The 25,672-nt window shown below is 39.3% G+C and overlaps 4 protein-coding genes across 5 annotated transcripts in view; 2 read left to right on the top strand and 2 right to left on the bottom strand.

Moving 5' to 3' along the window:
* The first annotated feature begins 6,042 nt into the window (after positions 1 to 6,042).
* Positions 6,043 to 7,517, top strand: LOC121654772 (potassium channel subfamily K member 13). 2 transcript variants are annotated; one of them, XM_042009050.1, is made up of 3 exons: positions 6,091 to 6,388; positions 6,511 to 7,075; positions 7,151 to 7,517. In XM_042009050.1, the coding sequence occupies exons 1-3, from the start codon at positions 6,091 to 6,093 to the stop codon at positions 7,515 to 7,517; spliced, it is 1,230 nt and encodes a 409-aa protein (XP_041864984.1). The 2 variants fall into 2 exon arrangements, with proteins under 2 accessions (XP_041864982.1, XP_041864984.1); XM_042009048.1 differs by having other exon boundaries at positions 6,043 to 6,388; positions 6,511 to 7,517.
* A 1,036-nt stretch (positions 7,518 to 8,553) lies between these two features.
* Positions 8,554 to 13,494, bottom strand: ppm1nb (protein phosphatase, Mg2+/Mn2+ dependent, 1Nb (putative)). The gene is made up of 6 exons (XM_042009188.1): positions 12,714 to 13,494; positions 12,016 to 12,587; positions 10,918 to 11,035; positions 9,896 to 10,010; positions 9,744 to 9,807; positions 8,554 to 9,640 (listed from the first exon to the last, which is right to left on the bottom strand). The coding sequence occupies exons 1-6, from the start codon at positions 13,117 to 13,119 to the stop codon at positions 9,623 to 9,625; spliced, it is 1,293 nt and encodes a 430-aa protein (XP_041865122.1). The 5' UTR covers positions 13,120 to 13,494; the 3' UTR covers positions 8,554 to 9,622.
* Positions 13,495 to 15,795: 2,301 nt separating this feature from the next.
* On the top strand, positions 15,796 to 19,950 carry rtn2b (reticulon 2b). Its single transcript, XM_042008959.1, has 7 exons — positions 15,796 to 15,822; positions 16,941 to 17,148; positions 17,336 to 17,474; positions 19,077 to 19,146; positions 19,354 to 19,400; positions 19,506 to 19,564; positions 19,690 to 19,950. Exons 1-7 carry the CDS (start codon positions 15,810 to 15,812, stop codon positions 19,796 to 19,798), a joined length of 645 nt encoding a protein of 214 aa, XP_041864893.1. The 5' UTR covers positions 15,796 to 15,809; the 3' UTR covers positions 19,799 to 19,950.
* Positions 19,951 to 24,585: 4,635 nt separating this feature from the next.
* Positions 24,586 to 25,672, bottom strand: part of nectin3b (nectin cell adhesion molecule 3b) — a 31,558-nt gene continuing 30,471 nt past the window's right edge. The window contains exons 7-8 of the mRNA XM_042009109.1: positions 25,285 to 25,387; positions 24,586 to 24,944 (exon numbers count right to left, since the gene is read on the bottom strand). Coding sequence (XP_041865043.1) covers positions 24,771 to 24,944; positions 25,285 to 25,387 — 277 coding nt within the window. The 3' untranslated portion in view covers positions 24,586 to 24,770. The remainder of the gene's footprint in view (positions 24,945 to 25,284; positions 25,388 to 25,672) is intronic.

Here is a 25,672-nt window from a genome sequence, read left to right on the forward strand (position 1 = left end):
TTGTCAATGCAGCCCTGAAAGAGGTAAGTGGACTGTTGGGGTTCCAACTTAAGACTCATTGTGCTTATCGTCCACAATCAGGCGGAGCAATAGAACGTGAAAGGTAAGTTGGCTAAATGTTGTGGAGAAACAGGATTGTCCTGGCCTAAAGCCCTCCTACTCGTTCTTATGCACATGAGGATGAGGAAACGTTCCCAAACGAACCTCAGCCCATTTGAGATTCTGTTTGGCAGACCTCCTCACACTAGTCTGGATCCCCCAGGACTCTCCGTGTCTACCACATACTGTGAAGGTAACATGCTTGCTTATTGTCAAAATCTGTCCAAAGCTCTCTCACAGGTGCACAGTGTGGTGAAGGAGGCCCTGCCACGCCCAGCATCAGATCTGCTCCACTCCTTGGTTCAGGGAGACTGGGTCTTGGTCCGGGAGGCAAGGAAAAAGCACTGGCAGTCTAAAAGGTGGCTGGGTCCCTTCCAGGTCCTGTTGGTCACTCACACAGCAGTGAAGGTCGCTGAAAGGTCCACGTGGATTCACGCATCCCACTGTAGGAGGTTCCAAGGTACACCAACCCCAGCTCCAGCTGACCTCTCAACCACAAGGCAGAACAATCCCTGAGGTCAGCCCCGTGTGAGGTAGTCTACCCTCCACATGGCAACATGAAGTGCACCCAGGCTGCAGTGATGGGATGGGCGTGCACCATCCTCCTCATCCTCATCACCCTCCTCCTCTGGTACCTGGATCCCACCGGCCCTCGCCCAAAACAACGTACCCCAGCTCCGTCCCAACCCGCAAGACGACTGCAGGGGACAGAAGCACCCTCCTTAAGGAGGCACCGCCGAGATGACCACACCCTTGATCATCATGACCACACTGATAATCTTTGGTGGCAAGTTACAAACATGTCAGCTCATAAACTGACAAATGATAGCTGCTTTGTTTGTGGACTGGTGCCACATGCCACAAAGGTTCACTTTCCATGTTCATCATTATGTTCCAGCGGATACATCTCCATGTGATGATGCTGGTGATTTGGTGTTGTTTGAGTAAATTTTCTTTCATGTGTGATTAATATGTTTTATTTTAATCAAAGGGGTGGATTGTAATGGGAAAATTATACATTATACAAAATTATACATTATACACATAACCTTTACATATTTGTGTGATACTCAGATGAATCATGTAATCCCAAATTTCCCTGAGGGCTCTCTGAAGGGATTGATAAAGTATTTCTATTCTATTCTATTCTATTCTAACCTTGCACTTTGTATTATTAAAACCATGATTTATCTTTCACTAAGCAGAATGACCTGTACCCAGAAAATATTTTGGTAATGAGCTCTTCATTCTTATCACACCGCTGTTAACATTCTTCAGAAACTTTGTACCAGTTCGAGCAGGGTCTGAAGACAGTGTACTGAGGATTTGCTTCAACGACCTTGATGATATCATTTCATGCGAGTCTATATTAACCAAGCCCATGTGTATCTCTGCGGACTCGCTCAGCCAAAGCTGTTTGACTGTGTGACTCTCATTGCTGATCAGCTCTTAATCAAATACTTTGTTTGATTCTCACTTAGTGTGTGATCTTTGATAATAAAAATTCCACTACAAGGCCCCTTCATAATCTCATTTTTTAAATTTCTTTATTTGTTTAAATATATTGTTTTATCTTATTTATTTGTAATTATGGAATTTATGTAATCTTGCTGGACCTGACTGGATGGGACAGAAAAAAAAGGACAGTAATGGAGAGAAGTAAAAAGGAAAGTGGAAAAAAGGAAGAGGAGACAAAGATACAGTAGAAAGAAGCAACGACCCTTCAATCCAACCTAACAACCAGACAACCAACTGCTACCCCTAAACAGGGACCAGCTAGAGCCCCCCGCGGTCACGGGGCACAAGCCCTGGTGGGCCAAGATCGGCAGCTTCTGACCCAGCCAGGCACTGGCCATCCAGGGCGGCCAGAGCGAAGGGCCCCAAGAGCCCAGAAGCAGCCATCCCCCAGACAGAGAGCCCCCACCATGCCCAGGAGGACCAGGCCACCCCAAACAGCCACCTGGCGTGGGCCAGCACCCACCCCAACGTTCCAGCCGCACACCCGGGGAACCAGGGCACCATCTATTATTCCCCCCATCCTCCTACCCTAAATGCTAAATCCTAAATGACAAGAAGTTTCCATTTTCTATTTTATGTTCTGTTTTATTCCTTTATTTTTCCATTGAATGAAGTTAATCATCTTTCTTTTTTACAGGATGTCAGGGTTGTTCCAGGTGGGTGTAAGCTTACATGGAATAAGTGAAGACTTGGCTCTCTTAAGGAATTCCCACCAAGCCATTAAAGAGGAACTGATGTTAATGCTTTTAAAACATTTATGTGGTTTGATGGCTGAGCTGATGAATGGCAGGTCAGAGATAACTAGATCCTCACACAGTGCTTGCTCTACATCTAACCATGGTTCATCTACACTACAGTTTCTTTTACCCTGTATGTTCTTTTTTTTGCTTGTCTCTAGGGAGAGTTCATATTGAAGTTTATAACACACAACTATTTGTAGCTGCCCCATTTTTTGGTGAAGAGCGGTGAGCAGTGCCACAAAATAAAAGTCTGCATGACGGGTAGCTACTCTAATGAAACAGTTTTTGTCACCAGGAGATTTAAAACTGGTATTTTTTTTGGGAGAAATCCAATAAAATTATACCATGCAGTACTGAATGATCTGTCCTTCAAAACACAGACCCAGAAGATTAGCTGCTAACTCAAGAACAGCCTCAGTCTGGTAATGACATGTTGGAAAAGATGGTGGCTGCAGTTCCTGATGCCCCACTTTCCAAGAACAAGCCCAGCAGCTTGTGTTGAAAAAAAGCAAGTAGCTCACCTCATCCCTTGGCTTTATTGGCTTACACAAGAGGTAAATATGTCTGATTATCCAGTTTAATAGCCTAGTATGTGTTTTTTAAAAAAAAAAGATTTTAACTAAATGTCTTAAACAGTGTACCATAACAGCTGGATGAGTTTCCTTATAAATGTATCATCAAGCCCTCCCTCCACATGCATAGTTACCTGTATATGCACCACATCTTCTAACAATGTTGTACTGTTAGAATGAAGGGAATATACTTGAAAAAGGAGATAAGAATGACAAAACTGAAAATGTGGATAGTTACAATACTGCAGAAACGAACTGATTTTATGCATTTACATTATTTGGTGAATAGTTTCCATGACTGATTGTTTTTTGGGAAATTTGGCTCACAACCCCAGTTGAAGGATATTTGATAATACTGTAACGATATAGTGTTAGTGACAGATCAACAGCACCTTCCAAAAAGTATTTATCCCTTAAGCATTTTTGCTCTTTGATTGTATTGCAAACTGTAATATAACTTTGATGTGTTTTAGGACACAAAAATACCCAGTAGCCCAAATACATGAAGTGGATTTAAGATAATACAACTGCTTTGGAAAACTCTAAGAAAGTGTCAATAAAAAAAAGCTGAAAGACAGTTCTTTCTTTTCTCTGTCTTTGTTTTGTGGGCTTAAATAAAGATATAATGCTGCCAGTTTCCTTCAGAAGTGCCATTGAGTGTAATTTGTGTCTCAGTTCATGTACATCTTTTTAGAAAGGGCCCATCCAGAGTCTGCTGTGCCACAAAACAAGCATGAAGACCAAAGAACTCTTAAGACAGACTGGAAACAATGTTAAGGAAAATGACTGATTAGGGATATGAAAAGAACTGAATGTCCTGCTGATATCTTAAGGTTATTTTTCATAAAGAATGCTGCAAAATCATTAAATTACTATTTTTTTTAAATAAAAGGGATTAAGAGTCCACAAGAAACCTGCTAAGAAAGGGAACCAAACCAAAGCCTGTGGAGCAGGCAAGAAAGGGAGTAATCAGAAAGGTAACAAAGAGACCAAAAGTATCCCTGAAGGTGCTGCAAAGCTCCACAGCAGAGGCCGAAGTGTCTGTAAGGCTGCCTTCAAATAGATGCTTTGGAAAAGTAGCCTAGAGGAAAGAGTTTTTACTTATAGAAAAAAAATCTACATAGGAGTTTGCTAATAATTTGCATTTGGGAGACTCCCCAAACATATGGGGAAAAGGTACATTGGCCAGAGAGACTAAAACTGAATGTTTTCTCCATCAGGAAAACAACTGTTTGTGGTGCAAACACATTCTCTTGAGAACACCCTAAGTAAATACTTGTGCTTTCTAAAGTTTTACTGTCATTAGTTTTTTTCTTATTTACTGTTAAACTATGTGTTGATCAAATGAAAAACCCTGCAAAAATCCCTGAGTATAAGGCAACTAAATCGGAAGAATTTATACCCTCACCTGTGCTGCACCTGAGCCAAACACAAACTCAGTCTGCTGCCTCAGCAGCAGATGACTGATCCCACTGACTATACAAGTGATCTAGTTGCTATTTCAGGAAACTCAGGCATTACCAATTATAGACTCATCGCTGGTTTGGGATGCTTAGTGAATGACACCGTATTTAAACTGGAGATAAAACTGTAAAGACTTTTTTGTTTGCTTCTTTATTTAAACCTGGAGCACGAGAGAATTCACCATTGTGGTTTTTTTTACACATGGGAACACATTTAACTGTTTAGAAAACTCTCCGTCCGTCCGTCCGTCCGTCCGTCCGTCCGTCCGTTCATCCATCCATCCATCCATCCATCCATCCATCCATCCAAAACCAATGGCTAGATTGACTCTAAGCATTATAAAAACAAATGTTCCTTGTTTTTCCTTTAGTGTAACTCTGAATCAAGGGCTGTTGGCATTAAAGTCTTCTACAGTTAGACCATTTGAAAAATGGCATCAAGCAGACTTTGATTGATTGTTTTTGGCATGCCAAGGCAGATGTGCCGTGTATCTTCCACACCTGTCCGCTGCTGTGACTGAACCAGTCGGCAGGCGGAGGGAACCCCTGCCCTTATCTGTGGCACCAGACAAGATTAAAGGGAAGAACAAACAGAGGAACTAATAGTTGTACTCAACAAATCCTCCCACACAGTCTGCAGCAACAACAAAAAGCTCTCTCAGTGAGTCTGAAAGCTGCACCTCAGAAGTGGTAAAGAGACAGGGTAAGGCAATACTTCCCAACGATGATTTATTTGGCTTAACTGATGAGCTTCTGTTTAAATTACTACAATATCCTTGTTAATGTTAAAATTTGGGGTGAATTATTGTATAGACTACTTAATTGGGAGAAACTCATTGTCTCATGATTGATAGACTCAACTGATCAATTTAACTGCTTATTATTAAACCAATTTAGTGAGATGTAGTAATTTGAGGTGATGTTAATTTGAGGTTTTAAAAGGCAAATGCATTTAAAATGACGAGATGGATGCACCAATCGGAGTATGCTGAAAAGAGGAGGGGGTTTGCAGGAGATGATGATGTCAGTGTGTGACAGATGAAACATCAGACAGGCTCTCAGTTTGCACAAAAGAAAAAACCTCAAGGGTTCATCTCGTCATTGTTCAGCAGATCCATGGCATGAACACATGCAAACCAGCCTCAATCAGGGAGTGGGCTGCCAGCAGGTCCAGGTAATATGTGTTTTAAACTTTCATATTTTAACTTTGTGTAGCATTCATATCATAAATGGCTGCTGTCTAAAATGTTTGCATTAATATTGTTTTTTCTTATCAGTACTATTGTCCTCATGAGATATTATTTTATCCAGTGTGGCATAGTTTTAGTCAAATTAGTTTTTATTTTAAGTGTGAAAAATTAAGCAAAATGAACCAATAAAATACTTACTTTTTAGCAACACGCCATTCACATGTACTTTTTTAATTCCTTTAAATTAGCAATTTCTCAATTAAATAATCAAAGCAGTCCTCATAATCTCTGAGACATTTCTTTATAGTTGTGGAAAATTTTAGAGCTGCATATCTCGTGTTTAAGTGATTTCAAAAGTGCATGCATTTTATGTGACAGGTGTAAAGGATAGAGCAGTTGGCAGCACTGGCAGCGAAGGTGCATGTTTTTGCAGGGGTGTCTCTTCGCTGCTGCTGTGCTCATGGCTCGGAGGAGAGCTTCAGGTGGCTGCTGCTGTCCCCGAGCACCTATGAACGAAGACAATGCTCGCTTCTGCCTGCTGGCTGGCCTCATCCTTCTCTACTTATTGTGTGGGGCAGCCATCTTCTCAGCACTGGAGCATCCCTTTGAGCTCCGCGCCCGATTATTATGGAAACAGCAGCTGGACAACTTCACCAGGCGGTACAGGGTCAACCTGGGCGCCCTGCACACTCTGTTGCGGCAGTATGAGGAAGCAAATGGAGCTGGAATCAGAGTGGACACATTGAGGCCACGGTGGGACTTTTCTGGAGCTTTTTACTTTGTGGGCACTGTGGTCTCCACTATTGGTAAGTGTTCACTATTTAAACAGGTGTAAATCTTATTTACTGAGTTGTTAATGGAGTATTTACGTTCAAAAGTTACAATGAGTTGTGACCCCTTGAGCTTTCATTTTGTTTGTAATCTCCAGGTTTTGGCATGACCACACCGGCAACCATAGCAGGAAAAATATTCTTAATCTTCTATGGTCTCATTGGCTGTGCAGCCACCATTCTCTTCTTTAACCTCTTCCTAGAGAGGATCATCACAATGTTGGCTTACATCATGCGCTGGTGTCATGAGCGTCGGCTGAGGTGTGGTGCAGTCAGAGTGATGTCCAGCAGGGAAGAGTCATCGGGAGAAGAGGACAGCCTTGAAGGCTGGAAACCCTCAGTTTATTACGTGATGTTGATCCTGGGAGTGGCATCCGTTGTGATTGCATGCAGTGCCTCCACCCTGTACAGCTCTATGGAGAACTGGAGCTATGTAGACTCTCTCTATTTTTGTTTCGTGGCCTTCAGCACCATCGGGTTTGGAGACCTGGTGAGCAGCCAAAGAGAGCAGTATGAATCTCAGGGGGCCTACAGGTTTGGAAACTGTCTTTTCATCTTGATGGGAGTGTGCTGCATCTACTCACTTTTCAACGTCATTTCTATCATCATCAAGCAAACTCTCAACTGGATCCTGAGTAAGTTGGTCTGCTCAGGGAGACATAAGCTCTGTTCATGCTCTGTACGTGGTTGCTGGTTGCTCTGCTGCCCCTGCCTTCTGAGTAAAAAACACAACCAGAGGCATCTGCCTGCACAATGGAGATCAAAATGCATGAAACGCAATGCAGTCCAGCCCATGCCATCCCAGTACCCTGCAGAAAGGCACCACTACACAGATGGTTCTATAGAGACTGTGTACGACAGTGAGACGGATGCCGGTACAGTTGCAGAAGTTTACGTGGGGCGTCGCCTGTCGGGAGAGATGATCTCTGTCAAGGAGTTCATGGTCTCCAATAAGCTGTCTCTGGCATTGCTGCAGAAGCAGCTGAGCGAAACAGCTCATCAGGGCCCGCGGCAAAGCTACAGCCATCAAAATGGATTCTCTGGTGGGGTGGGTGCCTTGGGTATTATGAACAACCGCCTGCAAGAAACCAGTGTAGACAGATAGCACCAGAATAATATATTATAATATCTCATATATATATATATATATATATATATATATATATATATATATATATATATATATATATACTTGTGTACATGGATCTAGGTTCCCTATTGTAGAGCCCTCACCCAAAAACCTTTTGTGGGGAAAAATCTTTTTAGAAAAAAATCATCTGTTTTCTTAACATGGTGAAACCAAACTCTTTTTGTTTCAGTAGAAATCAGGGCCAGTAACAGACTTCCAACATGGACAGCAAATAACTGATAATCTTGTCTGGAGATGAGAAAAAAAAAAAAGGACAAATACAGCCGAAAAGAGCTGAACATCACTCTGAAGAGGGGCCTGATGTCCTTAAATGACTGACTCATACCAAAGCAATCAGATGAAAAAGGCAGTGAAGGGCCACTTTAAAGAGGACTGCTGATTTAAGAGTGCTGCTCATGTTGCTGGGTCTCCTCAACAAATCAGGTTGTTTGTGAGGTGATCAGAATTATTAGTAAACGTGCAAACACAATATCTGCCCTCTTCTCCAAAAAAAAAAAAAAAAAGATTCACATGTAATATATTTGAAAAATATTTTAAATGCTTAAACAATAATTAAGAAAGAGGTATTATAACTTGTTTTGTTGCTCATAAGATGCCCATCTTACCTCATCATTGCAAGTCATTTAAATTCATAGTCATCTTAAAAGAGATCCTGGGCTCTCAGTATAGAAAATCTAATCAAATGTGGCCTGGAGAGGACGCTCTTAAACCAGTAAGTGCTTTGCAAGTAGTGGCAACCTTACATAAATAGAGCAGAGAGAAAAGCTCAGTCTCTTTATGGATAACTTGATGAGATCTGTTACTATGCAAAAGAAAAATAATTTGATCCTTTCTGTCCTGTCGTTGGTTTCCAACTGTGCTTTTAATGATGGTGACAATTTTCCCTCTTAGATGTTTTACAACAAAAGAAAAAATCAGTTTTTTTGTCTGCAATGTTAAAAGTGCAGAAAACAACTGATTTAGTGAGTAATTATAAGCGAAACACTGCAAATTGTGTCAGATATTCTTTATTTAGATTTCAAACAATCATTACTCTTATCATAATCTCTATACACAGAAAAATGACTCAAAGAAGTTACAGGATAATGCAGAAAAAATAACCCATGCAGACCCGTTCTGTTGCTGTTATAGTTGCTGTTTTATCAACTATATAAAAGATGAATAAGGCAGCACAATACATATCAACTAATTCACAGAAAAAATACATTTCACAGACACTTTATGAATGTTTAAAGAAATATGCTAAATAAATAGAAAGACCTAGACTAAAGTATAGATTTACGTCAAATTATTATTTGGATATGTTTACTTTGTGATCATAGTCAAGCTTCCAGCTAAATGGTTGTTATTTTACATGTGTAGGAAAAATATAAAAGCAACCACCTCTTTAGAAAGAATTTAGATTGTGAAATGTATTTTTTCTTTATGTATGTAGGATAAGACATCGGATAAGTGTTTGTCTGTCATTTTCTGCGATGGCAGAGATAAACTTGTCAATTCCTGTGAGCGACCAGACTCTTCACACGTTGAGCTATTCCTATTGGGATGAGGAGTTGTAATTTGGCTGTGTGCCAGCTATGACAACGTTTTTCTGTGCTGGAGATGAAAGGCAAACTTAGTTTATTCTCATTTAGATAAAATATCCTTTTTAAAATACAATGTGATGTGTGTTTAACGTTCCTGGTTTTATTCGAGGACAATGTACAGCTTCACAGTTGGTTGTTATTCAGTTTTACAGTTTGTTTTTTTTATTTATCACCTGTTACCGTCTGTTTTCTGAAAAAGAGGCAGAGGTTTGTTGCTTGGTTTGTGTCTCTGAGTAAGTTTTACAAAATATCCCTCTCATATAAATATAAAGTATCAGGCTTTATTAGATCTATTTTTGCATTGTATTTGTTACCGTAAAATGCTGTTTGCTAGCATGACGTAAACGAACACCATTCTGGTCATGATCTCCCTTTTGTTTTTTTCAGATTGCACACATGAGAGAAACAGTTTTAATATTCACATTAATTACAGTCCCTCTTTGGATTCCCAGAGACAAACTCCCCTCTGGCTTCTCAAGAGCTTCCCAGACCCTAGAAAGACAGGTGATGTAGGAAATGTAGGTGATTTAACTTTTGAATACATAACATGCTTTGTAATGGTCTGAATGGGACAAATAGCTTAATATGTACTCACATTTGGTACTGTGGGCTTGTGTGTTTCTCTTTGTTGGTAGTAAGCAGAGATAATACAGTTCCTTCTATAACACACAAGTAAAATGGCGTCTTTATGCTGTAGACTGTAACAGTGATGCACACACATTCACACGGGGATTTTACGTGACTTACTTGCTCTGTATGCCTCCACCTGGAGGTAATCCAGGAATGACAGTGGATGCCAAGACTGTGAGGACAGACAGCAGGTCAGGATCCTCCCCAGTGGCACATAACTCATCATATATCTCTGTCAAATATCAGAAGAAAGAAACACAATCATTTTTATAGAAATTCTGAAAATTCTTTGGAGTTCTACCTAAAGGAGATTTATTATAAAAAAAAAATGACTTCTGGGCTTGAGAGGGTTTATTGAGATGTCTGACTCAAAAAACACAACCTTGGCATTTCTGTAAAACGCATGTACATCACAAAGGATGGACTTACATGGACATTTGTGTTTGAAAAAAGTAAAAAAGACACCCTTTGTAAAACATCTTTCTAATCCCCATTGATCCTACTTGCTTCCATCTATTATTTATTTCTATTTTCCTCTGAAACAAGGAAAGGGGAAATAAAGATAAAAATAGACTTCTGGTTTGTTACCACCGCCCCTCCTTGACTGTGTTGGGTTTTGCCAAGAATGTTTAACAAGCCTTTTTTTTTTTTCTTTCATTTTTTATTTTGGGGTTTTTGGATGTCATCATTGTACAAATGTTCTGCATAGGATTTACGCTCACTACATCTTCAAATTCTATATGGCTGTATAACGTACAAATGAGCTTTTTATATTGTCCATTTGTTTGTTTGAAAATTCAATAAAAAATTGTTGACTAAAAAAGCAAAGGGAGATCATTTTTAGCAAGTGAAATTCTGTTGGATTAAAAAGTTTACATGTTTGGAAGTATTTAACTGTGGTTCCACATCAGGACAATATGCTGTATGTGGATTTACTTAAAATGAACCATACTGACTTTTTAATAGTAAAACATTGACATGTTTCTGTACCTTTTCAGATACATTGACTGTATTAAGCAGAATCACTACACGAAGATTTGCCCTTTTTTGGTATTTTGACAACATTTATTCTTTTTTAAAAGAATAAAACGGAGAAAATAGAGACTTTGACCACAAACACATCGTCTGTACCCACACACCTGCCACTTTGGACTCCAGCAGGTCCTCCAGCTCGGCCTCCTGATGTAATGCCTCTGCGGACAGGTGGGGGGCTCCAGGGAAGCAGAGCAAGATGATGCTGATGTTGTCCAAGCTGCCCTGTGGAGCGAAGCAGCAGCAGCATGGGTGAGTAATGATGCCTGACCTTACAAATGTCAACACAGAGAACGTTATTCCATCCAATGTGAGCGGTTTAGAGCTGGATTATTTTCACCTCAAAATTTGCACACCAGTGTCACACAGATGCAGCGATGCAAGAAAAAAGAGTGTGACATTTTGAGGTCATTGTGCACATCCAAACTGAAACTGTTACATAACTGTGACATGATGTCCAGACAGAGTGCTGCATCATCTTTAACATGTGCACCAATGGCCCATGTTTATCTGGTTGTGTAGCTTTCTCTTGCGGGAAAAATAGAAGACACTAAATTTTTGATATTATCTGTACTTCTGAGGGTTTCTGAAACTGTGAAAAGGGAAGAGAATATATGAAACAAATCAACATAAACCCATATAACCTGTTCTGACACCCCTGCAGTCTATTTTAATGCGCTGTGCAGACAATTGTACCATGAACAGCAGCCACAGTCTAAATGATGCTGAATCAAGGCTTTAGCAGATGTCAGTGCTTCTTTTTACAGGGAGAATATTTGCTTTTAAAGCCAAATATGCAGTTGACTGGTTCTCGATAGGGGCTAAAATTGGTTTAAAACAGCTTTAATTAATAAATCACACCACAGAGGAATGTCACATGAAGGGAACATCAGCAAACAGACAAAAGCCAAACATGTTAATTAAGTCTTCTCCAGTTTTACACCTTGTCTGTCAGCATCTAGAAAAAAATAAGTATTATGTACTATTCGTCTATTAGGATGTTCTTTCTTGTTTTATAGAGTTCTTAAATGCTTGGAACAACTCTGGACCAAACTAAAATGGGATTTGACAACCTTTAGATCAAAATAAAATCAACAGTCCATTATAAATTAATGTAACTCATCATGAAACTGATGTGCTTTGTGGTTGTGATCATGTAAATGACAGCAGGATTATTGCTATAACCTAAAGTAGTCTGTTCTGACCTTATAAAGACAGAGATCAATGACTTGTGCGCAGACATCCCTCAAGTCAGTGCAGACACGTAACCGGTTGTGGATGAAAGCGCAGAGCTCCTCGTTGCTGATGGTGTCCCATACCCCATCGCAGGCCAGCACTAGAAACTCATCTGCTGGTGAGCGCTCCACTACATACACTTCTGGCTCTGGTGACACCATCTGCTGGCTGGGTGTCCGCTTTTCTGCCCCCTTGTAGCTGAAGTCTCCCAGGGCTCGGGAGACAGCCAGGGAGCCATTAATCCGTTGGAGGGACACTGAGCCGCCTGCACTCTCAATACGCTCCTTCTCCAGAGGACTGTAAGGTTTGTGGTCTTCAGTGGAGAAGCACACCTGCCCAGACCTGCACAGCATGGCTCTGGAGTCACCACAGTTGGCAAAGTAGATATAGTATGGCGAGATGAGGGTGGCTATCACTGTGGTGCCTCCCCTCTCCCAGCCTTCTCTCCGGGCCACAGAGTGTAGATGCTTATCTGTTTGCATGAAGCCTTCTGTGATGGCACCTTTCACCTTTTCAGGATTGTCCTCTGGTCCAATTCCACCTGTGTGCACAAAGATGGACAAAAACAAAATATAACAAATACGCTGTGAAGAATACACGAGTATCACTATAAGTAATCAGTGTCATTAGAGTAAATTATATGAATAGAGTTTCTTAAATCTTTCACCTGTGGTCAGGATTTGACCCAGAAGATGCTGGGAGCAGTACTGTGCAACTGTGCTACCTGCATGACCATCAAATACAGCGAAGAAGCTCCACTCGGCTAATTCTCCACCAAGCTGTGGCACACAGTTGTGGAAGTCCTCCATGTTAGCCCTCCAGCCCTGCATGCTTCCCAGGGCGTATGTGAGGCCCCAGCGGGCACAGCCCTCCTCTGTTAGCTTGTCAAGTACTGGTCTGTCCAGGTAGGGGCTGGGGATGACCTCCTCTCTCTCCCCGTCCCCTGGTTGCTCTCCCTCTGCTGCTCCTCCACGGCCTCCTTTGAAGAAAGAGCTGACCCTCTTTTCTGTTTCCTTCACCAGCTGCCGCACGAATGCAGGCATCTCCACACTGCCTTTCCTGGCTGTCCTCATGGCTTTGATGTGCAGCTGATGTGGGAGGAATCTTTTTTTGTCCCTGCTCCGGTGTTTGTGGCTGGGACGGAGAGCTGAGCTGTAGGCCTGATTCTGGGCCTGTGCAGTGTCTGCGTAGCCCTGCTGCTCCAGGGCTCAGAGCATGGCTGCCTCTGCTGATGGATGTTCTGTGTGCTCGATGCTTACCCCCCTCTCTCTGCTCATCTTCTTCTTCTCCTCTTCCTCTCTGGAGACCTTACTGATCAGCGATCTGTCCTCCATTCATCCTTCCTCCCTGCTTTGTTTTTTCTCCTCTCTGTGCTGCTGTGATTTCACCTTCTCCCTCGCTTTTTCATAGCACTTCCCTCTTTCTCAAGCTCTCCCCCGGCCTTGTTATTTTCCCTGCCTCTGCTGTGATTGGCTGGCTATTTGTGTACACCAATCACTGCCTTGGTTGCATTGGCACTATCGGGTTTGAGCTCCCCGTCAGCCACTGTCCTCCTATCTGCAGCTCTGGCCCTCCCCTTGAAGGTAATCTCAACCTTTGATCGGTTGGGATTATGGGCTTGTGGATTAAAGGACTGTTGGCCATTTACCAAGTATGTGGTGGTGGGAGGCCAGGTTATAAAGATTCATTTAAAGTGATATTTCCCCTTTTCTCTTTTCTGTTTCTTTTTTTACATGAACTAGACTGACAGTGTGTATGATATCTTCAAAGGGATTCCCCTTTTCAATTAAAAAACTTAAAATAAAGCCATTTTATTTCATTATGGATCAATTCTCAATTATACTTTGCTTTGATTTAATCATTCTATTTATATTTCATAATATGTATGTAATTCTTTGACAGGAATTGTTATAATGTTCACAATAAAGAAAGATTCAGCTGTTTACATTTGGTTTGGTTTTTTTCTCCTTATGATATTCTTGCACCACAACATGACTTACAGCTAACTGTTTGATAACGGTTTGGTAACGTTCCCAGAACAACAGCTTAAATCTGGGGAGTCAGCCAGGATGACAGCGTTTCACTCTGCAGTTCTCTGTCTTTCTGATTTAGATGGAGATTTTGCCCCTGGTCATGATGCTGTGATCACCCGATGATGTGAACTGTTTTCATAAACAAAGATGCTTCTGGTTACTAAGGTACACAGAAGTGAAATTAACATTTGTGTATACTTCCAATAGCTGATCAATTAAAAAAGTCGGACTGTAAAATTTAAATAGTCAAATAGCAATGATTTATACTTCATATACTATAGACCATAGACAGCATGTTAAAATGAGAAATTTTACAATTTAATGAAAAAGACTAGTTCGTTTTAAATTTGATGGCAGCAACCCATCAGCCAAGATGATTAAAGGAAGTGCTGAAAAAAGGTAACACATAGTAACAGGTAATAAGTAAAACCTTAAGCTGATTCTTTAATTTACTGTGTCTTGCTTTGATTTACCACTATAGTCATATGATGTGATATTTATATATTATGGATATACAATTTGGTAATATTATACTATTTACAAACATAAAAGGTATGAACCAAAACACACTTAATGTTATGGGCTTCAGGATGTTCCTCATCTGAAGAAACCCTTTGCAAATAACATAAATGAGGATAAAAAGAGCGCCTTAGAGAGGTTGAGGCTCTCCTAAGTAAAGATGGGCAGAGGTTCAGTCTAGAGGTTCAGCAATCTATAAATAGAAAAAAGTGTGTGTAAAGAGTAATGTTCCTCAACTTAAAATTTTAAATACTTTGAATATTCATTATCTACTGTTAAGCTTATTTAAAATGGTCTGAAGCAAAGCAGAAAATTGTTCTAGGGCAAGAAAAATCCAAATTTGAAATTCTTTTTGGAAGTCATGGATACTGCATCCCCCAAACTAAATATGTACCAATATACTTGTTATCAGTTCAAAAACCTGCATCTCTAATAGTATGAGGCTGCATTTTTGCCTATGGAACTGGCACCTTGCACACCTGGAAAGACACCATCAATGCTAAAGGTTATACACAGGTTATGGCTTTGCTGTCATTCAGATGCATGTTTCAACAAGACAGTGCTAAACCATACTACCTACATCTTTTACAAAAGCTTAGCTTCAAAAAAGTCCAGGTACTGGATCTGACCTGCTTGCATGAAACTCAAAATACAACCAAGAAAACCCAGAACTGTTGAGCAGCTAGAATCCAATATCATACAAGAATGACACAACATTCCTCCAAAAATAACATCTGGTCCCTTCAGTTCCCAGACTTTACATACTATTGTTTAAAGAAGAGGGGATGGTGGACAGTGGTAAACAACCCTGTCCCAACGTCTTTGGAAATTGTTCTCACTTTCAACATTTCAGATATTTCTACCACTGCTGGTGTAGACATCTTAAGCTGACTTCTGATTAGTGATTAATTTTACATTAAAAGTTACTGCTTGCTTGCATGGCTGCATGCAGAGGCCTCTGGGTACAGGTCGTCCCCCAACTGGTTGAGGAAGCATGAGAGTTTGTGAAAGCTGAGGCACATATACATGCTGATGTCTCAGGTTCCCAATTTCAGTGCATGTGTGTGTGTGTGAATCCAATACAGGATAAAATTAGGCCAGGCAGGCCTTATATTGCTGACAGAGCTGGGGTGGCCAAAAAAAGCCCAGCAGTGAAAGCCAACAGTGGAAGCACAAGGAATAAGAGGCGAGCAAGCAGGAGCGCTGCTGAAATGGCCACCAAACGTAAGGAAATAAAGAGTGTCAGCTTAAAATGAGGAATATTAGAGGAGTACAGCTGTGAAGTGGAGGGAAAAGAGAAAAATTAGAACTTTTTTCCCTTTGCTGGACAGGTGGGACTGCCAAGGATGACAAGTCAAACACTGAGTCCATCATGTCTTTCATTTGGTGGACAGATTGGAACTTAAATAAGATCCTGTCGTTGACTGAATGATCTTTTTTCATTTTTTAAACTGCCATACAAAAGGATTTATGACTGTTTTCTAATAAGCTTATTTAAAGCAACCTTTCAGAGAAAAATCTTTTTCTGAGGATAAAGAAGCAAAAAATAAATGATTTCTTCAATTTGTGATAAGATCTACACACTAAAAATTATTGTTCATTTTGATGCCTCCTTCATATACTTTAGTTTTTAAACGTTAAATACTGACAGTTATTATTTCCTTTTATACAATCACAACTAGAACAGACTGTAACAGGGAGGGCTTTGCATTTCTTATAGCAGCTGTAGGTTTGTTTTTAATGTGGAAGAACCTGATCTGAGTTGTGAAGACTGAGTGTTATTTGCTTTGGTGTTGCTTTCTCAAAATTTAGATAGAAAGAAATTCTGTGACTCTACAGTTGTGTTACTTCTGTTTGTTTAGATTTAGTTTCAAACTAAAATGAGGGTTATTTAAAAAAGAACTAACTGTGTAATGTGGATTTTTTTGTTACTTTATCTGTGGTTCTTTACATTGGCTGAACACATTAACCCCACATACCATGTGTTCTTTTAATGAAAAAGTTTATCTTGTATTTTTATATATTTTATATAAATAGCTTTTCCCATGCCATCTAGCATTTTCCTCACTTTTAGGCATCACCACCTCATGTCATCAGCTGCATCCCTGTTGTACTACCTGTAGCAGATGTTAAGTGTGAAGTCATGCACTTACAATCACTAACAATAACAAACAGATTACTGTGATGGATCAATACATTTATAAACAATAAAGTACTTGATTGCTCACTTTGAGTACAGAGTTCAAGCTTAACACCCATCATTAATTCCATCAGATAAATCTGTCCATCTTCTGTCTCTCAGTCCCTCTGAATAATTTCCTGTTTGTAACCATGTTTTGTAGTTGTGGATCTGGTGTACTGGAAGAACATGAGGAAGACCGGAGTTGTGTTTACGGGTCTGGTGATTGGCCTTGCCAGCCTCTTCCAGCTGAGCACCATCACTGTGCTTTCCCACGTCTTCCTGGGTATCTTGTGCATCACCTTCCCTCTTCGTCTTTATTATAAATTGCTGGAGCTGCTGCGCTGGAACCCTGGTGTCCACCCCTTGCAGTGAGTCCACCGATGCTTATACTTTGCTTTGCTTTTCCACCTTCAAGTCCATAGTGGATCTTCCACTGTATGGCTGGAAAATACTCATGCACTGCTGTCTATGGTAATATGATGTGCATCATTTAAGCATTCCAGTGTGATGGATGTTCTCTTTCATAGATTCCCTGTTGTGTGACTTTGTGCCCAGGTCATATCTGGAATATGACAGCTCTCTGACAGATAAGGATACAGTGATGCTGGTAGAGGAGGTGGTTCTGCTGATCGCATTTGCAGTCACAGAGATGAAACGTCTTCTTTTTATCGACAACATGATCGACTCCATTAAGGTCTTAGTATGATGATAAAATAATGACAGATAGAATATTTATATGTATTTAACATGCTTCATGAAGCTCATTCATTGTCTATTAATAGCATATAAACCATGGGTCACTAAACAGGGCAGAATGTTGGATTTGAAAATGTTTGGCACCATCTGGTGGTAGGACTAAAGATACCATGTTATCCTCATTCACATGGCTCATAGTTGCATTCTCATGCTGATTTTGGGTCGTACTGCTAAATAATAGCCATGAAAAAAAATCATTTTAACAACAGAACCTTGACTTTGTCTTACTTAAAAAACCCATAAAGAGGGAATTTTCTTCTTGTCAGTTTATGCTAATGTACTACATGTTGGCATAGAAGTAATGAACAACTTCACCACTAACACACCGGCTTATTACCATTCTGAAGGAAAAAATTGATAAATAATTAAACAGGGCAAAAAGGCATAATATTTCTTGGACATGTTTGTGTATGCAGTGCTTATAAGCTGTGTACCACACTTAAAGTGAAGCTACAGTTTTGGGCTGGTTTGGAATACAGACCTGTACAAAAGTATTCAGCGACCTCTTAAGCTTTTATATTATCTTTCCATGCAGTCAGGTTTTCTTGTAATTCTTTAATTAATTAGCTAATTATTAATGATTGCCCAATTAGTCTTTAATTAAATGGGCAATCATTTATCCTGGTTTCCCGCAGGCCTTCCAGAGTTTTTCTTTGCACTCATGTTGCTTTTTTACTCATTATGAGTCCCCTCATAACTCATACTTATTGAGTTTGTTATTTTTTTTTTAAAGCCACTAAACATGTCAAAACATGTCATGACATATCAGACAACTGAGCAAAGAATTTTAAATAGTATATTAAGGGTTTTTGTTAGCAGCCTTTTGCAAAGATACTTAATTTGTTTATCTACAAAAATGCCAAAGATAACACAATTTAACAGACGTAAAATTTGGTGGTATTTTTGCACCAATAAGGAGATTCCCAAAGAACTATTAACTGAAAACCTGGCATATCTCAGGAGGGTGTACAGTGTGTCCTTAAAGTAAAAACAAACAAACAAACAAACCAAACCAAACCAAACCAAACCAAACTAAAAAAAAAAAAAGAAAACAACAAAAACAGCTGGACAAGTAGATGACAAAAGAAGAAGTGGCAGGACTAAAAAAACCATATAAAAGATATCTGAAGGTAATGTGCTTGAGACAGGACCTAGGAGAGGCATCTGACCCTTCAGTTAATCCATCTATTGTTGACTGAAGTCTCTTGGTCTCCATGGATGCATTGCCATCGAGAAACCATTCTTAATTAAAGAAGGGAAACATGGAGAAAAGGCAGAGGGATGCCAAATTACACAACACCTAAAACCTGAAGCAAACAGGTCTTACGGAGTGATAAATCCTACCTAGCGATTGGACCCTAAAGCAGTGTGGGATCATAACAATAACAAAGGACAAAAATCCTGGTAATGCAAACTAAAATGAGGTGTGGCACGGTGTTTTGCACGGATCTGTACTGGTTCTTTACACTCTAGAAACATACATATTCATGAAGTCTTGTTCATATTTTAACTCAGCCATCATCTGTGCTCTTTCTCTCAGTTCGTTCTGCTCCTCTATCTGCTGACGTATGTTGGCATCGTAGCCAACGGGTTGACACTGGTGATAGCTGGTGAGTTGCAGTAACTTACACATCATGCTCATCTGAGTTTAAAGGAGAGGACACAGACTTTAGTTTTATTTATAACTCACCTGCTTCATGTCCTTAACCATCCACCATCATTACTAATAATCTGATGACACACAGACTGGAACAATTTATTCCACAAACTGATATACACCGACAGGATAATACTCCTCTTTTGTTCTTGTTTTACAGCTGTGATAGCTGTTTTCTCACTTCCTCTGTTATACAAAAAGCAGCAGGTAAACCTCTTTTTTATTTTTATTTTTTCTACAGGAATCTTTGACACCAAAGAAATGAAAGACTTGCTTTGAGCCCACTGACCTGTTTTGTCATTTTGGTGACAGGTGCCGATAAGAAGAATGGTTAGAACGTCCAAAAACTTAGTAAAGAAAATCAAAAGTGTGTAAGTAACCCACTCTTTGCCTTCTTTTTATTTTTTTCAATTTTTTGTGTACTTTTACTCTCATGTTTACAGATTCTGAGCATATTTTATATTTTTGCATTGTTTTGTGTATCATTTTATTGCAGATATGTCAGTCTGTATGAATCTATTAGACCTCCTGCTGCCCCAGAGCCAACCACAAAACCTGCACCACCAGCTGCATCTGCCCCCAAACAGAAAGCCAAGTCAAAATAACCTGTTGGTAGCACGTTGAAAGGATCTGAAAAATGCTGGAATGGTACATCCTCTTTGGGGCCGCTGGTGGGGCAGCTCATTTCCATCTCTTCACCGTGATTGTTTATGGGAGCAAGATTTAATTGATCCAGACAGCGGAAACAAAGCTGCCATTCATTCAAGGAGAGGGAGGGACTGTGTATGAGGTGGGGAATTTTATTTACTGAGATGCTCTCTGTAGCCTGCATGTAACATTACTAGTTCACACAGTCATCTTTAGTAGGGAAAACAGTTTTTTCTTTAAGCATATTTTTATTTAACTAATGAGTACTTTTTCAAGTGGAACCCCAGATTTATTCAGAATGAAGCCATATGTCACTGCAGCTTATTTAGCTATAAATTGTTAACCCATTAAGGCCCGACCCATGAAAAAATGGCAAGAAAAGTCAATTTTTTAAATATGAGGTCTTTCTTTTGGCCGTTTTACAAAATGTTATAAAAAAATTAACATTTCTTTTGGGAGGGATATCTATCATTTATTACCATGTGATACATTAAAATATTTTAATGTGGTTTTCTGCTTCTGGGTATCTATTAGAGGACAGAAGACAAGTATCAGATTGTATTCAACAGGATTCTGAGCAAAGTTTATACCATAAATTGAAGCAAAATGTCTCAGAAACTGTATGTAACATATATGTCTTGTCGGGCTCTTATGGGTTAACTGGGTAGAGCTAGAGTGATGAGCGCATAACCGGAAATTAATAAGCATTAATAAGCACTTACAGCAATGCTCTTGCTCTTTTGAAACACTAGAAGCAAGCTTTCTAAGTTTTATGACACTCATCAGAAATAATATCAGAAATAATGAGAGCACTGTCCTCTGCTCTCCAAGCTCATAGCATCTAATCAGGCCCTGAACAGTTATTATGGGTCACACTTATAATTGTTAATTTAAAGAGTACTTTAAACTTTAAGTAATCTTGACAATACTCAGCAAGTACAACTCAATCTGGATTAAGTGATTCACAAAATATTTTGCACATCAATAGACTTTTTCCTGTAGATCAGATTATTTCTGCTCTAATGGTTTAGTTGTGGATTTGAACCTACAGTACTTTCATTGATCACCAGGAGGCAGTGGAGAGGTGATAGAAAATGCTGACGTGATGCCACTTTTGGCTAATTTGTCAGCAAACTGTTGCCTATTTCCACACCCAGCAGACCTTAATATTAGCTGAGTCATGTTTAATGGTTCCTAAAAAGTGCTGTTCAATATTTACTCTCTTTTTTTTTTTTTAATCAACAAGGAAACATCTAGCCCTTAAGATGCTAAATGATACGTTTAGTTTTCTTGATCCTGGACAGTAGATTAATGATGTAATTGATATGGTATTTAAAAGCATTAAAGCCAAAACAATGAGCTAAAATATGACAAACACTGACAATCACTGTACAGTTGGAGTAGTATATATGAATTCTTCAAGTAAGGACAACTCAAGGAAACATCATCTCCAAATGGATGAATGTGGGAACTAGATAAACCTACACTGCTATCAGAGGACATCTCAGTAGTTACTTTAACATATGAATATAATACCAGTTATAAATGATATTGTCCAATCCCTATCTAAACTGGAGAATAGTTGATTAGACTCATCTTTCAAGGACACATCTCACTTCCAAAAATGAGAAAAGCAGCATCACAATAAGCCACTGTTGGTTTGTAAAGAGAAAAGTACTTAATGTCAGTTTGATAGTGTGGAGGTCACAAATAAAACAAATCCACTTACATAATAGAAATTAATGTGATCTTTATCAGCTCATAAAAACCAGGTAAATTTAACCTTAGATCAACAAAACATGAAATTTTACTCTGTCTTTTATCTTTTTTGTACGTGTTTTCTTTAACAAACGAAACTAAACCAAAATACAGAAGCCAGGAGTAAAACAGTACATTCTTACTGCTTTGATAGAAAAGAGTAAACAGCAGCCAGGTGCTGCTAATCAAATGTTCTTGATGATTTCATCATCAAAGAATGTGAGCATTTCTTTAAAAGCGGAAAATGACTTGCTGTCATTGAATCTACATGAACTACTCTGTGTATCAAAGTATTCATGAGGCCATCTGTCCGACAGCTAACACTTGGCTGCAATGTGATCATTCGATAGCACAAAAATCCCAAGTACAGCAGCAAATCTACAACAGAATGGCTGAAGGTGGAGAGACCTTGAGTTAACTGTGCATAACTGAATGCTTGCAAACCTCAATGAACTGAAACAATGTTGAAATAAATCCCTCCATTAAACAATATGGGGTCAACAAAATAAAGTTAAAGTCCACTAACCCATGAATCTTGGGTTTTATCTCAAATTTCACATAGTGCTACTCCATTTTACCTTATAAAAGTAGTATAATTTATCATGTTGTTTTTCATCTGAAATTGTTTTTTTTTAAAAACTCATTTTAACACCTGGTATTTATGAGCTAAACCTTTAAATGGACGTGTCCTTTTCAGGGCTGTGTGCTTTTGAAAATACAACACACAGCCATAAATTTACACATAGCACCCCTTGAAGAAATAGAATTTCACATCAAAAGGGGAAAAAATACTAAAAAGCTTTATATTGCTCAGATATTCTGAGCAACGGTGGTGCTTCAAAAAAATCTTTATATAGACCTTCATAACTCCACCGGCAGCTTGGATATTTCAGTTGTGATCTGACAAACTTGGGTGTGTACCAGCATGAATATAGATAAGTATATATATATATATATATATATATATGTATATATATATATGCAAATTCTGAGCCAGTGAACTGTAAAGAGTTTTTAGGTGCAGCAGTTAACTGTCAGATCAATGTTTAACGGAAAACAAAGGTGCACTCATACTTAATGATGATCATGTCTTAACGATTTAAAATGACATATTTTAAATATGTACTGTATTCACTTCTTTTCTTAGTCGCATTACAGCATGGTGTTGGGTATCTCCAGAAAGTTCTGGTCTGATTTGTCAAAATCTGCTGCCAACTAAGCAGCTTATTCTGGCACCACCTGATATTACTTTAAAATCTGTAAACTGTAAAATCATTTAGACAATATCAGTATTAATTTTTGTTTTCTAGGAGTCTGCTTATCTTAATACAGCTATGAAATGCACAAAAAGTTAAAGCCGAATCATGGTCTTATAACAAAAAACAGAAGAAAAGAAACCCAACTACATAAAGCGAGGCGTCATCATTGCTGTGACTTTTATCTTTTGTTTTAGGTTTACAATGTTTTTGTGTATATTTATTATTTTATTTGTTATTTCCTGTTGTAATTTTGCTCCCAAATAAGAAGTTATTTACTACAAATGTTTTGCAGACTAAAAGCTGTGTGTCAGCTGATTTTTAGAGCTTGTATTACATTAACATGGACTGTCACTGATGACAAAGCAACAGTGAGCCAGCGTGCACTGCACCAAGTCAATTTAATTAAAGCTTTTTTCAAGATACCATATTGTCTGTGTAAGTGGCTTTGACTGTAAGGTTTTTTTCTCCTCTACCATATTAATACTCATTGTTTTACACACAGTATTAACAGCAGAGATGTCCAATGTCAGTCCTTAAAGGCAGCAGTCCCGCAGGTTTTAGATGTTACCCTGTTCCAACACACCTGATTCCAATTAAATGAATCTCCTCCACAGTTTGTTGTCAAGTTTTGCCAAAGCATACTAATGACCCATTAATAAGTAAGGTGAGTAGGTAACATCTAAAACCTGTACGACACTGGCCCAAGAGGTCTGGACTTGGTGATCCCTGGTTTATTCATTTTAATAAGAACTGCACTGACACATTTACCACTAGGTGTCCCTCTTGGAAAGCATCTCAACCCCCACTTAAAAATCAAGACGGAGAATCCAAGAGCAGTGAGCGATCTAAACAAATACTTCATTTGTGTCAAAACATTTCCATCACAAAATGAAGAACTCCAACTTCTCAAATACCACATCATCCTCTTAAAATCTTCTGTTTGCTTCAAGAGTTTTTCTCTTTGTTGTGGCAATAACAGTAGATGCAATGTGATGGTGACCTTGAAATGATGTTCTTATTAAAAAAGAAAAAAAAAAGAAAAAAGAAAAACAACAAAAAAAACTAGAAGTGTTATTTCGTACTCTCAAATCTTCAAGGACTTCTCTTCCCGTTTCCCCAGAGTGGCAGAGCTTCCATTCCTTAGTGTTTACTTTATAAAGGTCATTAAACACCCTCATGCAGAGCTGCCTTTACACTGCAGTTCAGAATCAGTCTTACTTTTAGTCTCTTTCTTTGTTGTCTGCGTTAGTTTTTTTATATATATTTCAGACTTAGAACTTGTTTGGCAGTAATGTATACTTTAATACAAGCGATTTGTCAAACAAGAAAATAACTGACATCCATCTTGTCACATTGGAGGAATAGGAACACGGCAGCACACGATATACTCAGGAGGGAAATATCCCTCCAAAATGGCACTTAAACTACAGTTATGCTCTCTGATGTGAGAAAATAAGAAAGGTATTTGGATGTTGATGGTTTAATTACACCTTTTCTGCTGTTTAATGCACAAACAGATCAGGGTGACATGTGGAGTTTGACAAAACACTGAAACTGTAAAAAGAAAAAAAAAAATCAACATATTGACATTTAGGAAGTTGCACTAGTTCTTCCCCGTTTGTTCTAAGCTAACTGGCTGCTGACTGCAACTACAGATTTACTGTTACATATTTCAGAGAGCAGTGTCAAGAAAATGCTATTTCCCAAAAGGGTCAACTATTTTCTTTTTCTTTTTTTTTTTCGTGGAGTGAAAATGTGGAGAATTGCCTGCAAAGGAAGACATTTTTCCTCCACTGCTGCCACCTGTCTCCTCTGGATTGATGGCTCAGGAAATCAGGTGAAGCCAGTACGCTCGATGCCACTCAGACAGAGTGACTACCGGCTGATTGGTGGACTGTGTTCAGGTTATCTGTCACACATAGTGTTCGCGGTGGTTGATGTACACCCGGTCTGACCCGCTCTGGTGACACACCCACTCTAGCTGGGAACACTGCTGGGTGGTACCTTGTGTTGGTGGCATGACGGGCCTTGCTGTGGGTGGGTGCTGCCTGTCGGTTAGCTCAAACCTTCGCTCCGCTCTGCGAGCCTGCAGATAAGAAAAAAAAAGCTCTTTCCTGGTATATTGCAAAATTGTCTTCACATGTCAGCTTGTGTTAAATGTGGGGCCTCTTTAGGTGCCAGCTTATAAAAAGAAAATGCTTATGAAAGCTTGTGTTGAGCTCAGAACACAAATGAAAATTTAAACTATCCTGCATTTTAAATGAGAACATCACTGCTTAATAAACTAGATAAAAGCATCAATCAGTGGGTTGTTTTTTACTGCCTGTTGTGACTCATCATGAGCTAACAAAGTGTTAATGTTCCTGGTGCAGAGATATTATGATTCCCATGTTTTGAATGGCTTGCAACAAAAGAGCGGGGTTTACCTGACACAGCCAGGCCACTTGTGATGCGTGGACTCCCAGAGGAACAGTCGGTGCTCTCTCAGAGTAGGGAGGGGGCGGTTTGTGAGTCGGAGGAAGGTCAATCCTTCACAGAGGAGGAAAAAGGCATGACAGTAAGGAGATTTTTTTTTTTCCAGAACAGTAAACTGCTTTGAACAAAGATGAATCAGGATAATGATAGCTAGTTTATGGTGGGTGTGAAATCACTAAGTGGATCACATTTAAAGGGCAGCTGTTTAAAGGAGAAAACTCTGAGTCAGCCTGCTATTATTGCTATTATTCAGCTTATCTCATGTCAGATTTTACAAATTAATAACACAAAGCCTGCTAAATGAACTAAAAGTATGAATAGGATTTTTCAGACAAGGAG

The sequence above is a fragment of the Melanotaenia boesemani genome, chromosome 15 (genome assembly GCF_017639745.1).
Source record: "Melanotaenia boesemani isolate fMelBoe1 chromosome 15, fMelBoe1.pri, whole genome shotgun sequence".
NCBI lineage: Eukaryota > Metazoa > Chordata > Actinopteri > Atheriniformes > Melanotaeniidae > Melanotaenia > Melanotaenia boesemani.

Excerpts from the sequence above, each read along its gene's own strand:
- LOC121654772 (XM_042009048.1), top strand. The coding sequence starts at position 6,043 with ATGGCTCGGAGGAGAGCTTCAGGTGGCTGCTGCTGTCCCCGAGCACCT. Across the intron at positions 6,389-6,510 it reads CACTGTGGTCTCCACTATTG|GTTTTGGCATGACCACACCG; the intron begins GTAAGTGTTCAC and ends TGTAATCTCCAG.
- ppm1nb (XM_042009188.1), bottom strand. The coding sequence starts at position 13,119 with ATGAGGACAGCCAGGAAAGGCAGTGTGGAGATGCCTGCATTCGTGCGG. Across the intron at positions 12,588-12,713 it reads GGGTCAAATCCTGACCACAG|GTGGAATTGGACCAGAGGAC; the intron begins GTGAAAGATTTA and ends TTGTGCACACAG. Across the intron at positions 9,808-9,895 it reads GGTGGAGGCATACAGAGCAA|AAGGAACTGTATTATCTCTG; the intron begins GTAAGTCACGTA and ends TGTGTGTTATAG.
- rtn2b (XM_042008959.1), top strand. Across the intron at positions 19,147-19,353 it reads GTTGACACTGGTGATAGCTG|CTGTGATAGCTGTTTTCTCA; the intron begins GTGAGTTGCAGT and ends CTTGTTTTACAG. Across the intron at positions 19,565-19,689 it reads GTAAAGAAAATCAAAAGTGT|ATATGTCAGTCTGTATGAAT; the intron begins GTAAGTAACCCA and ends ATTTTATTGCAG.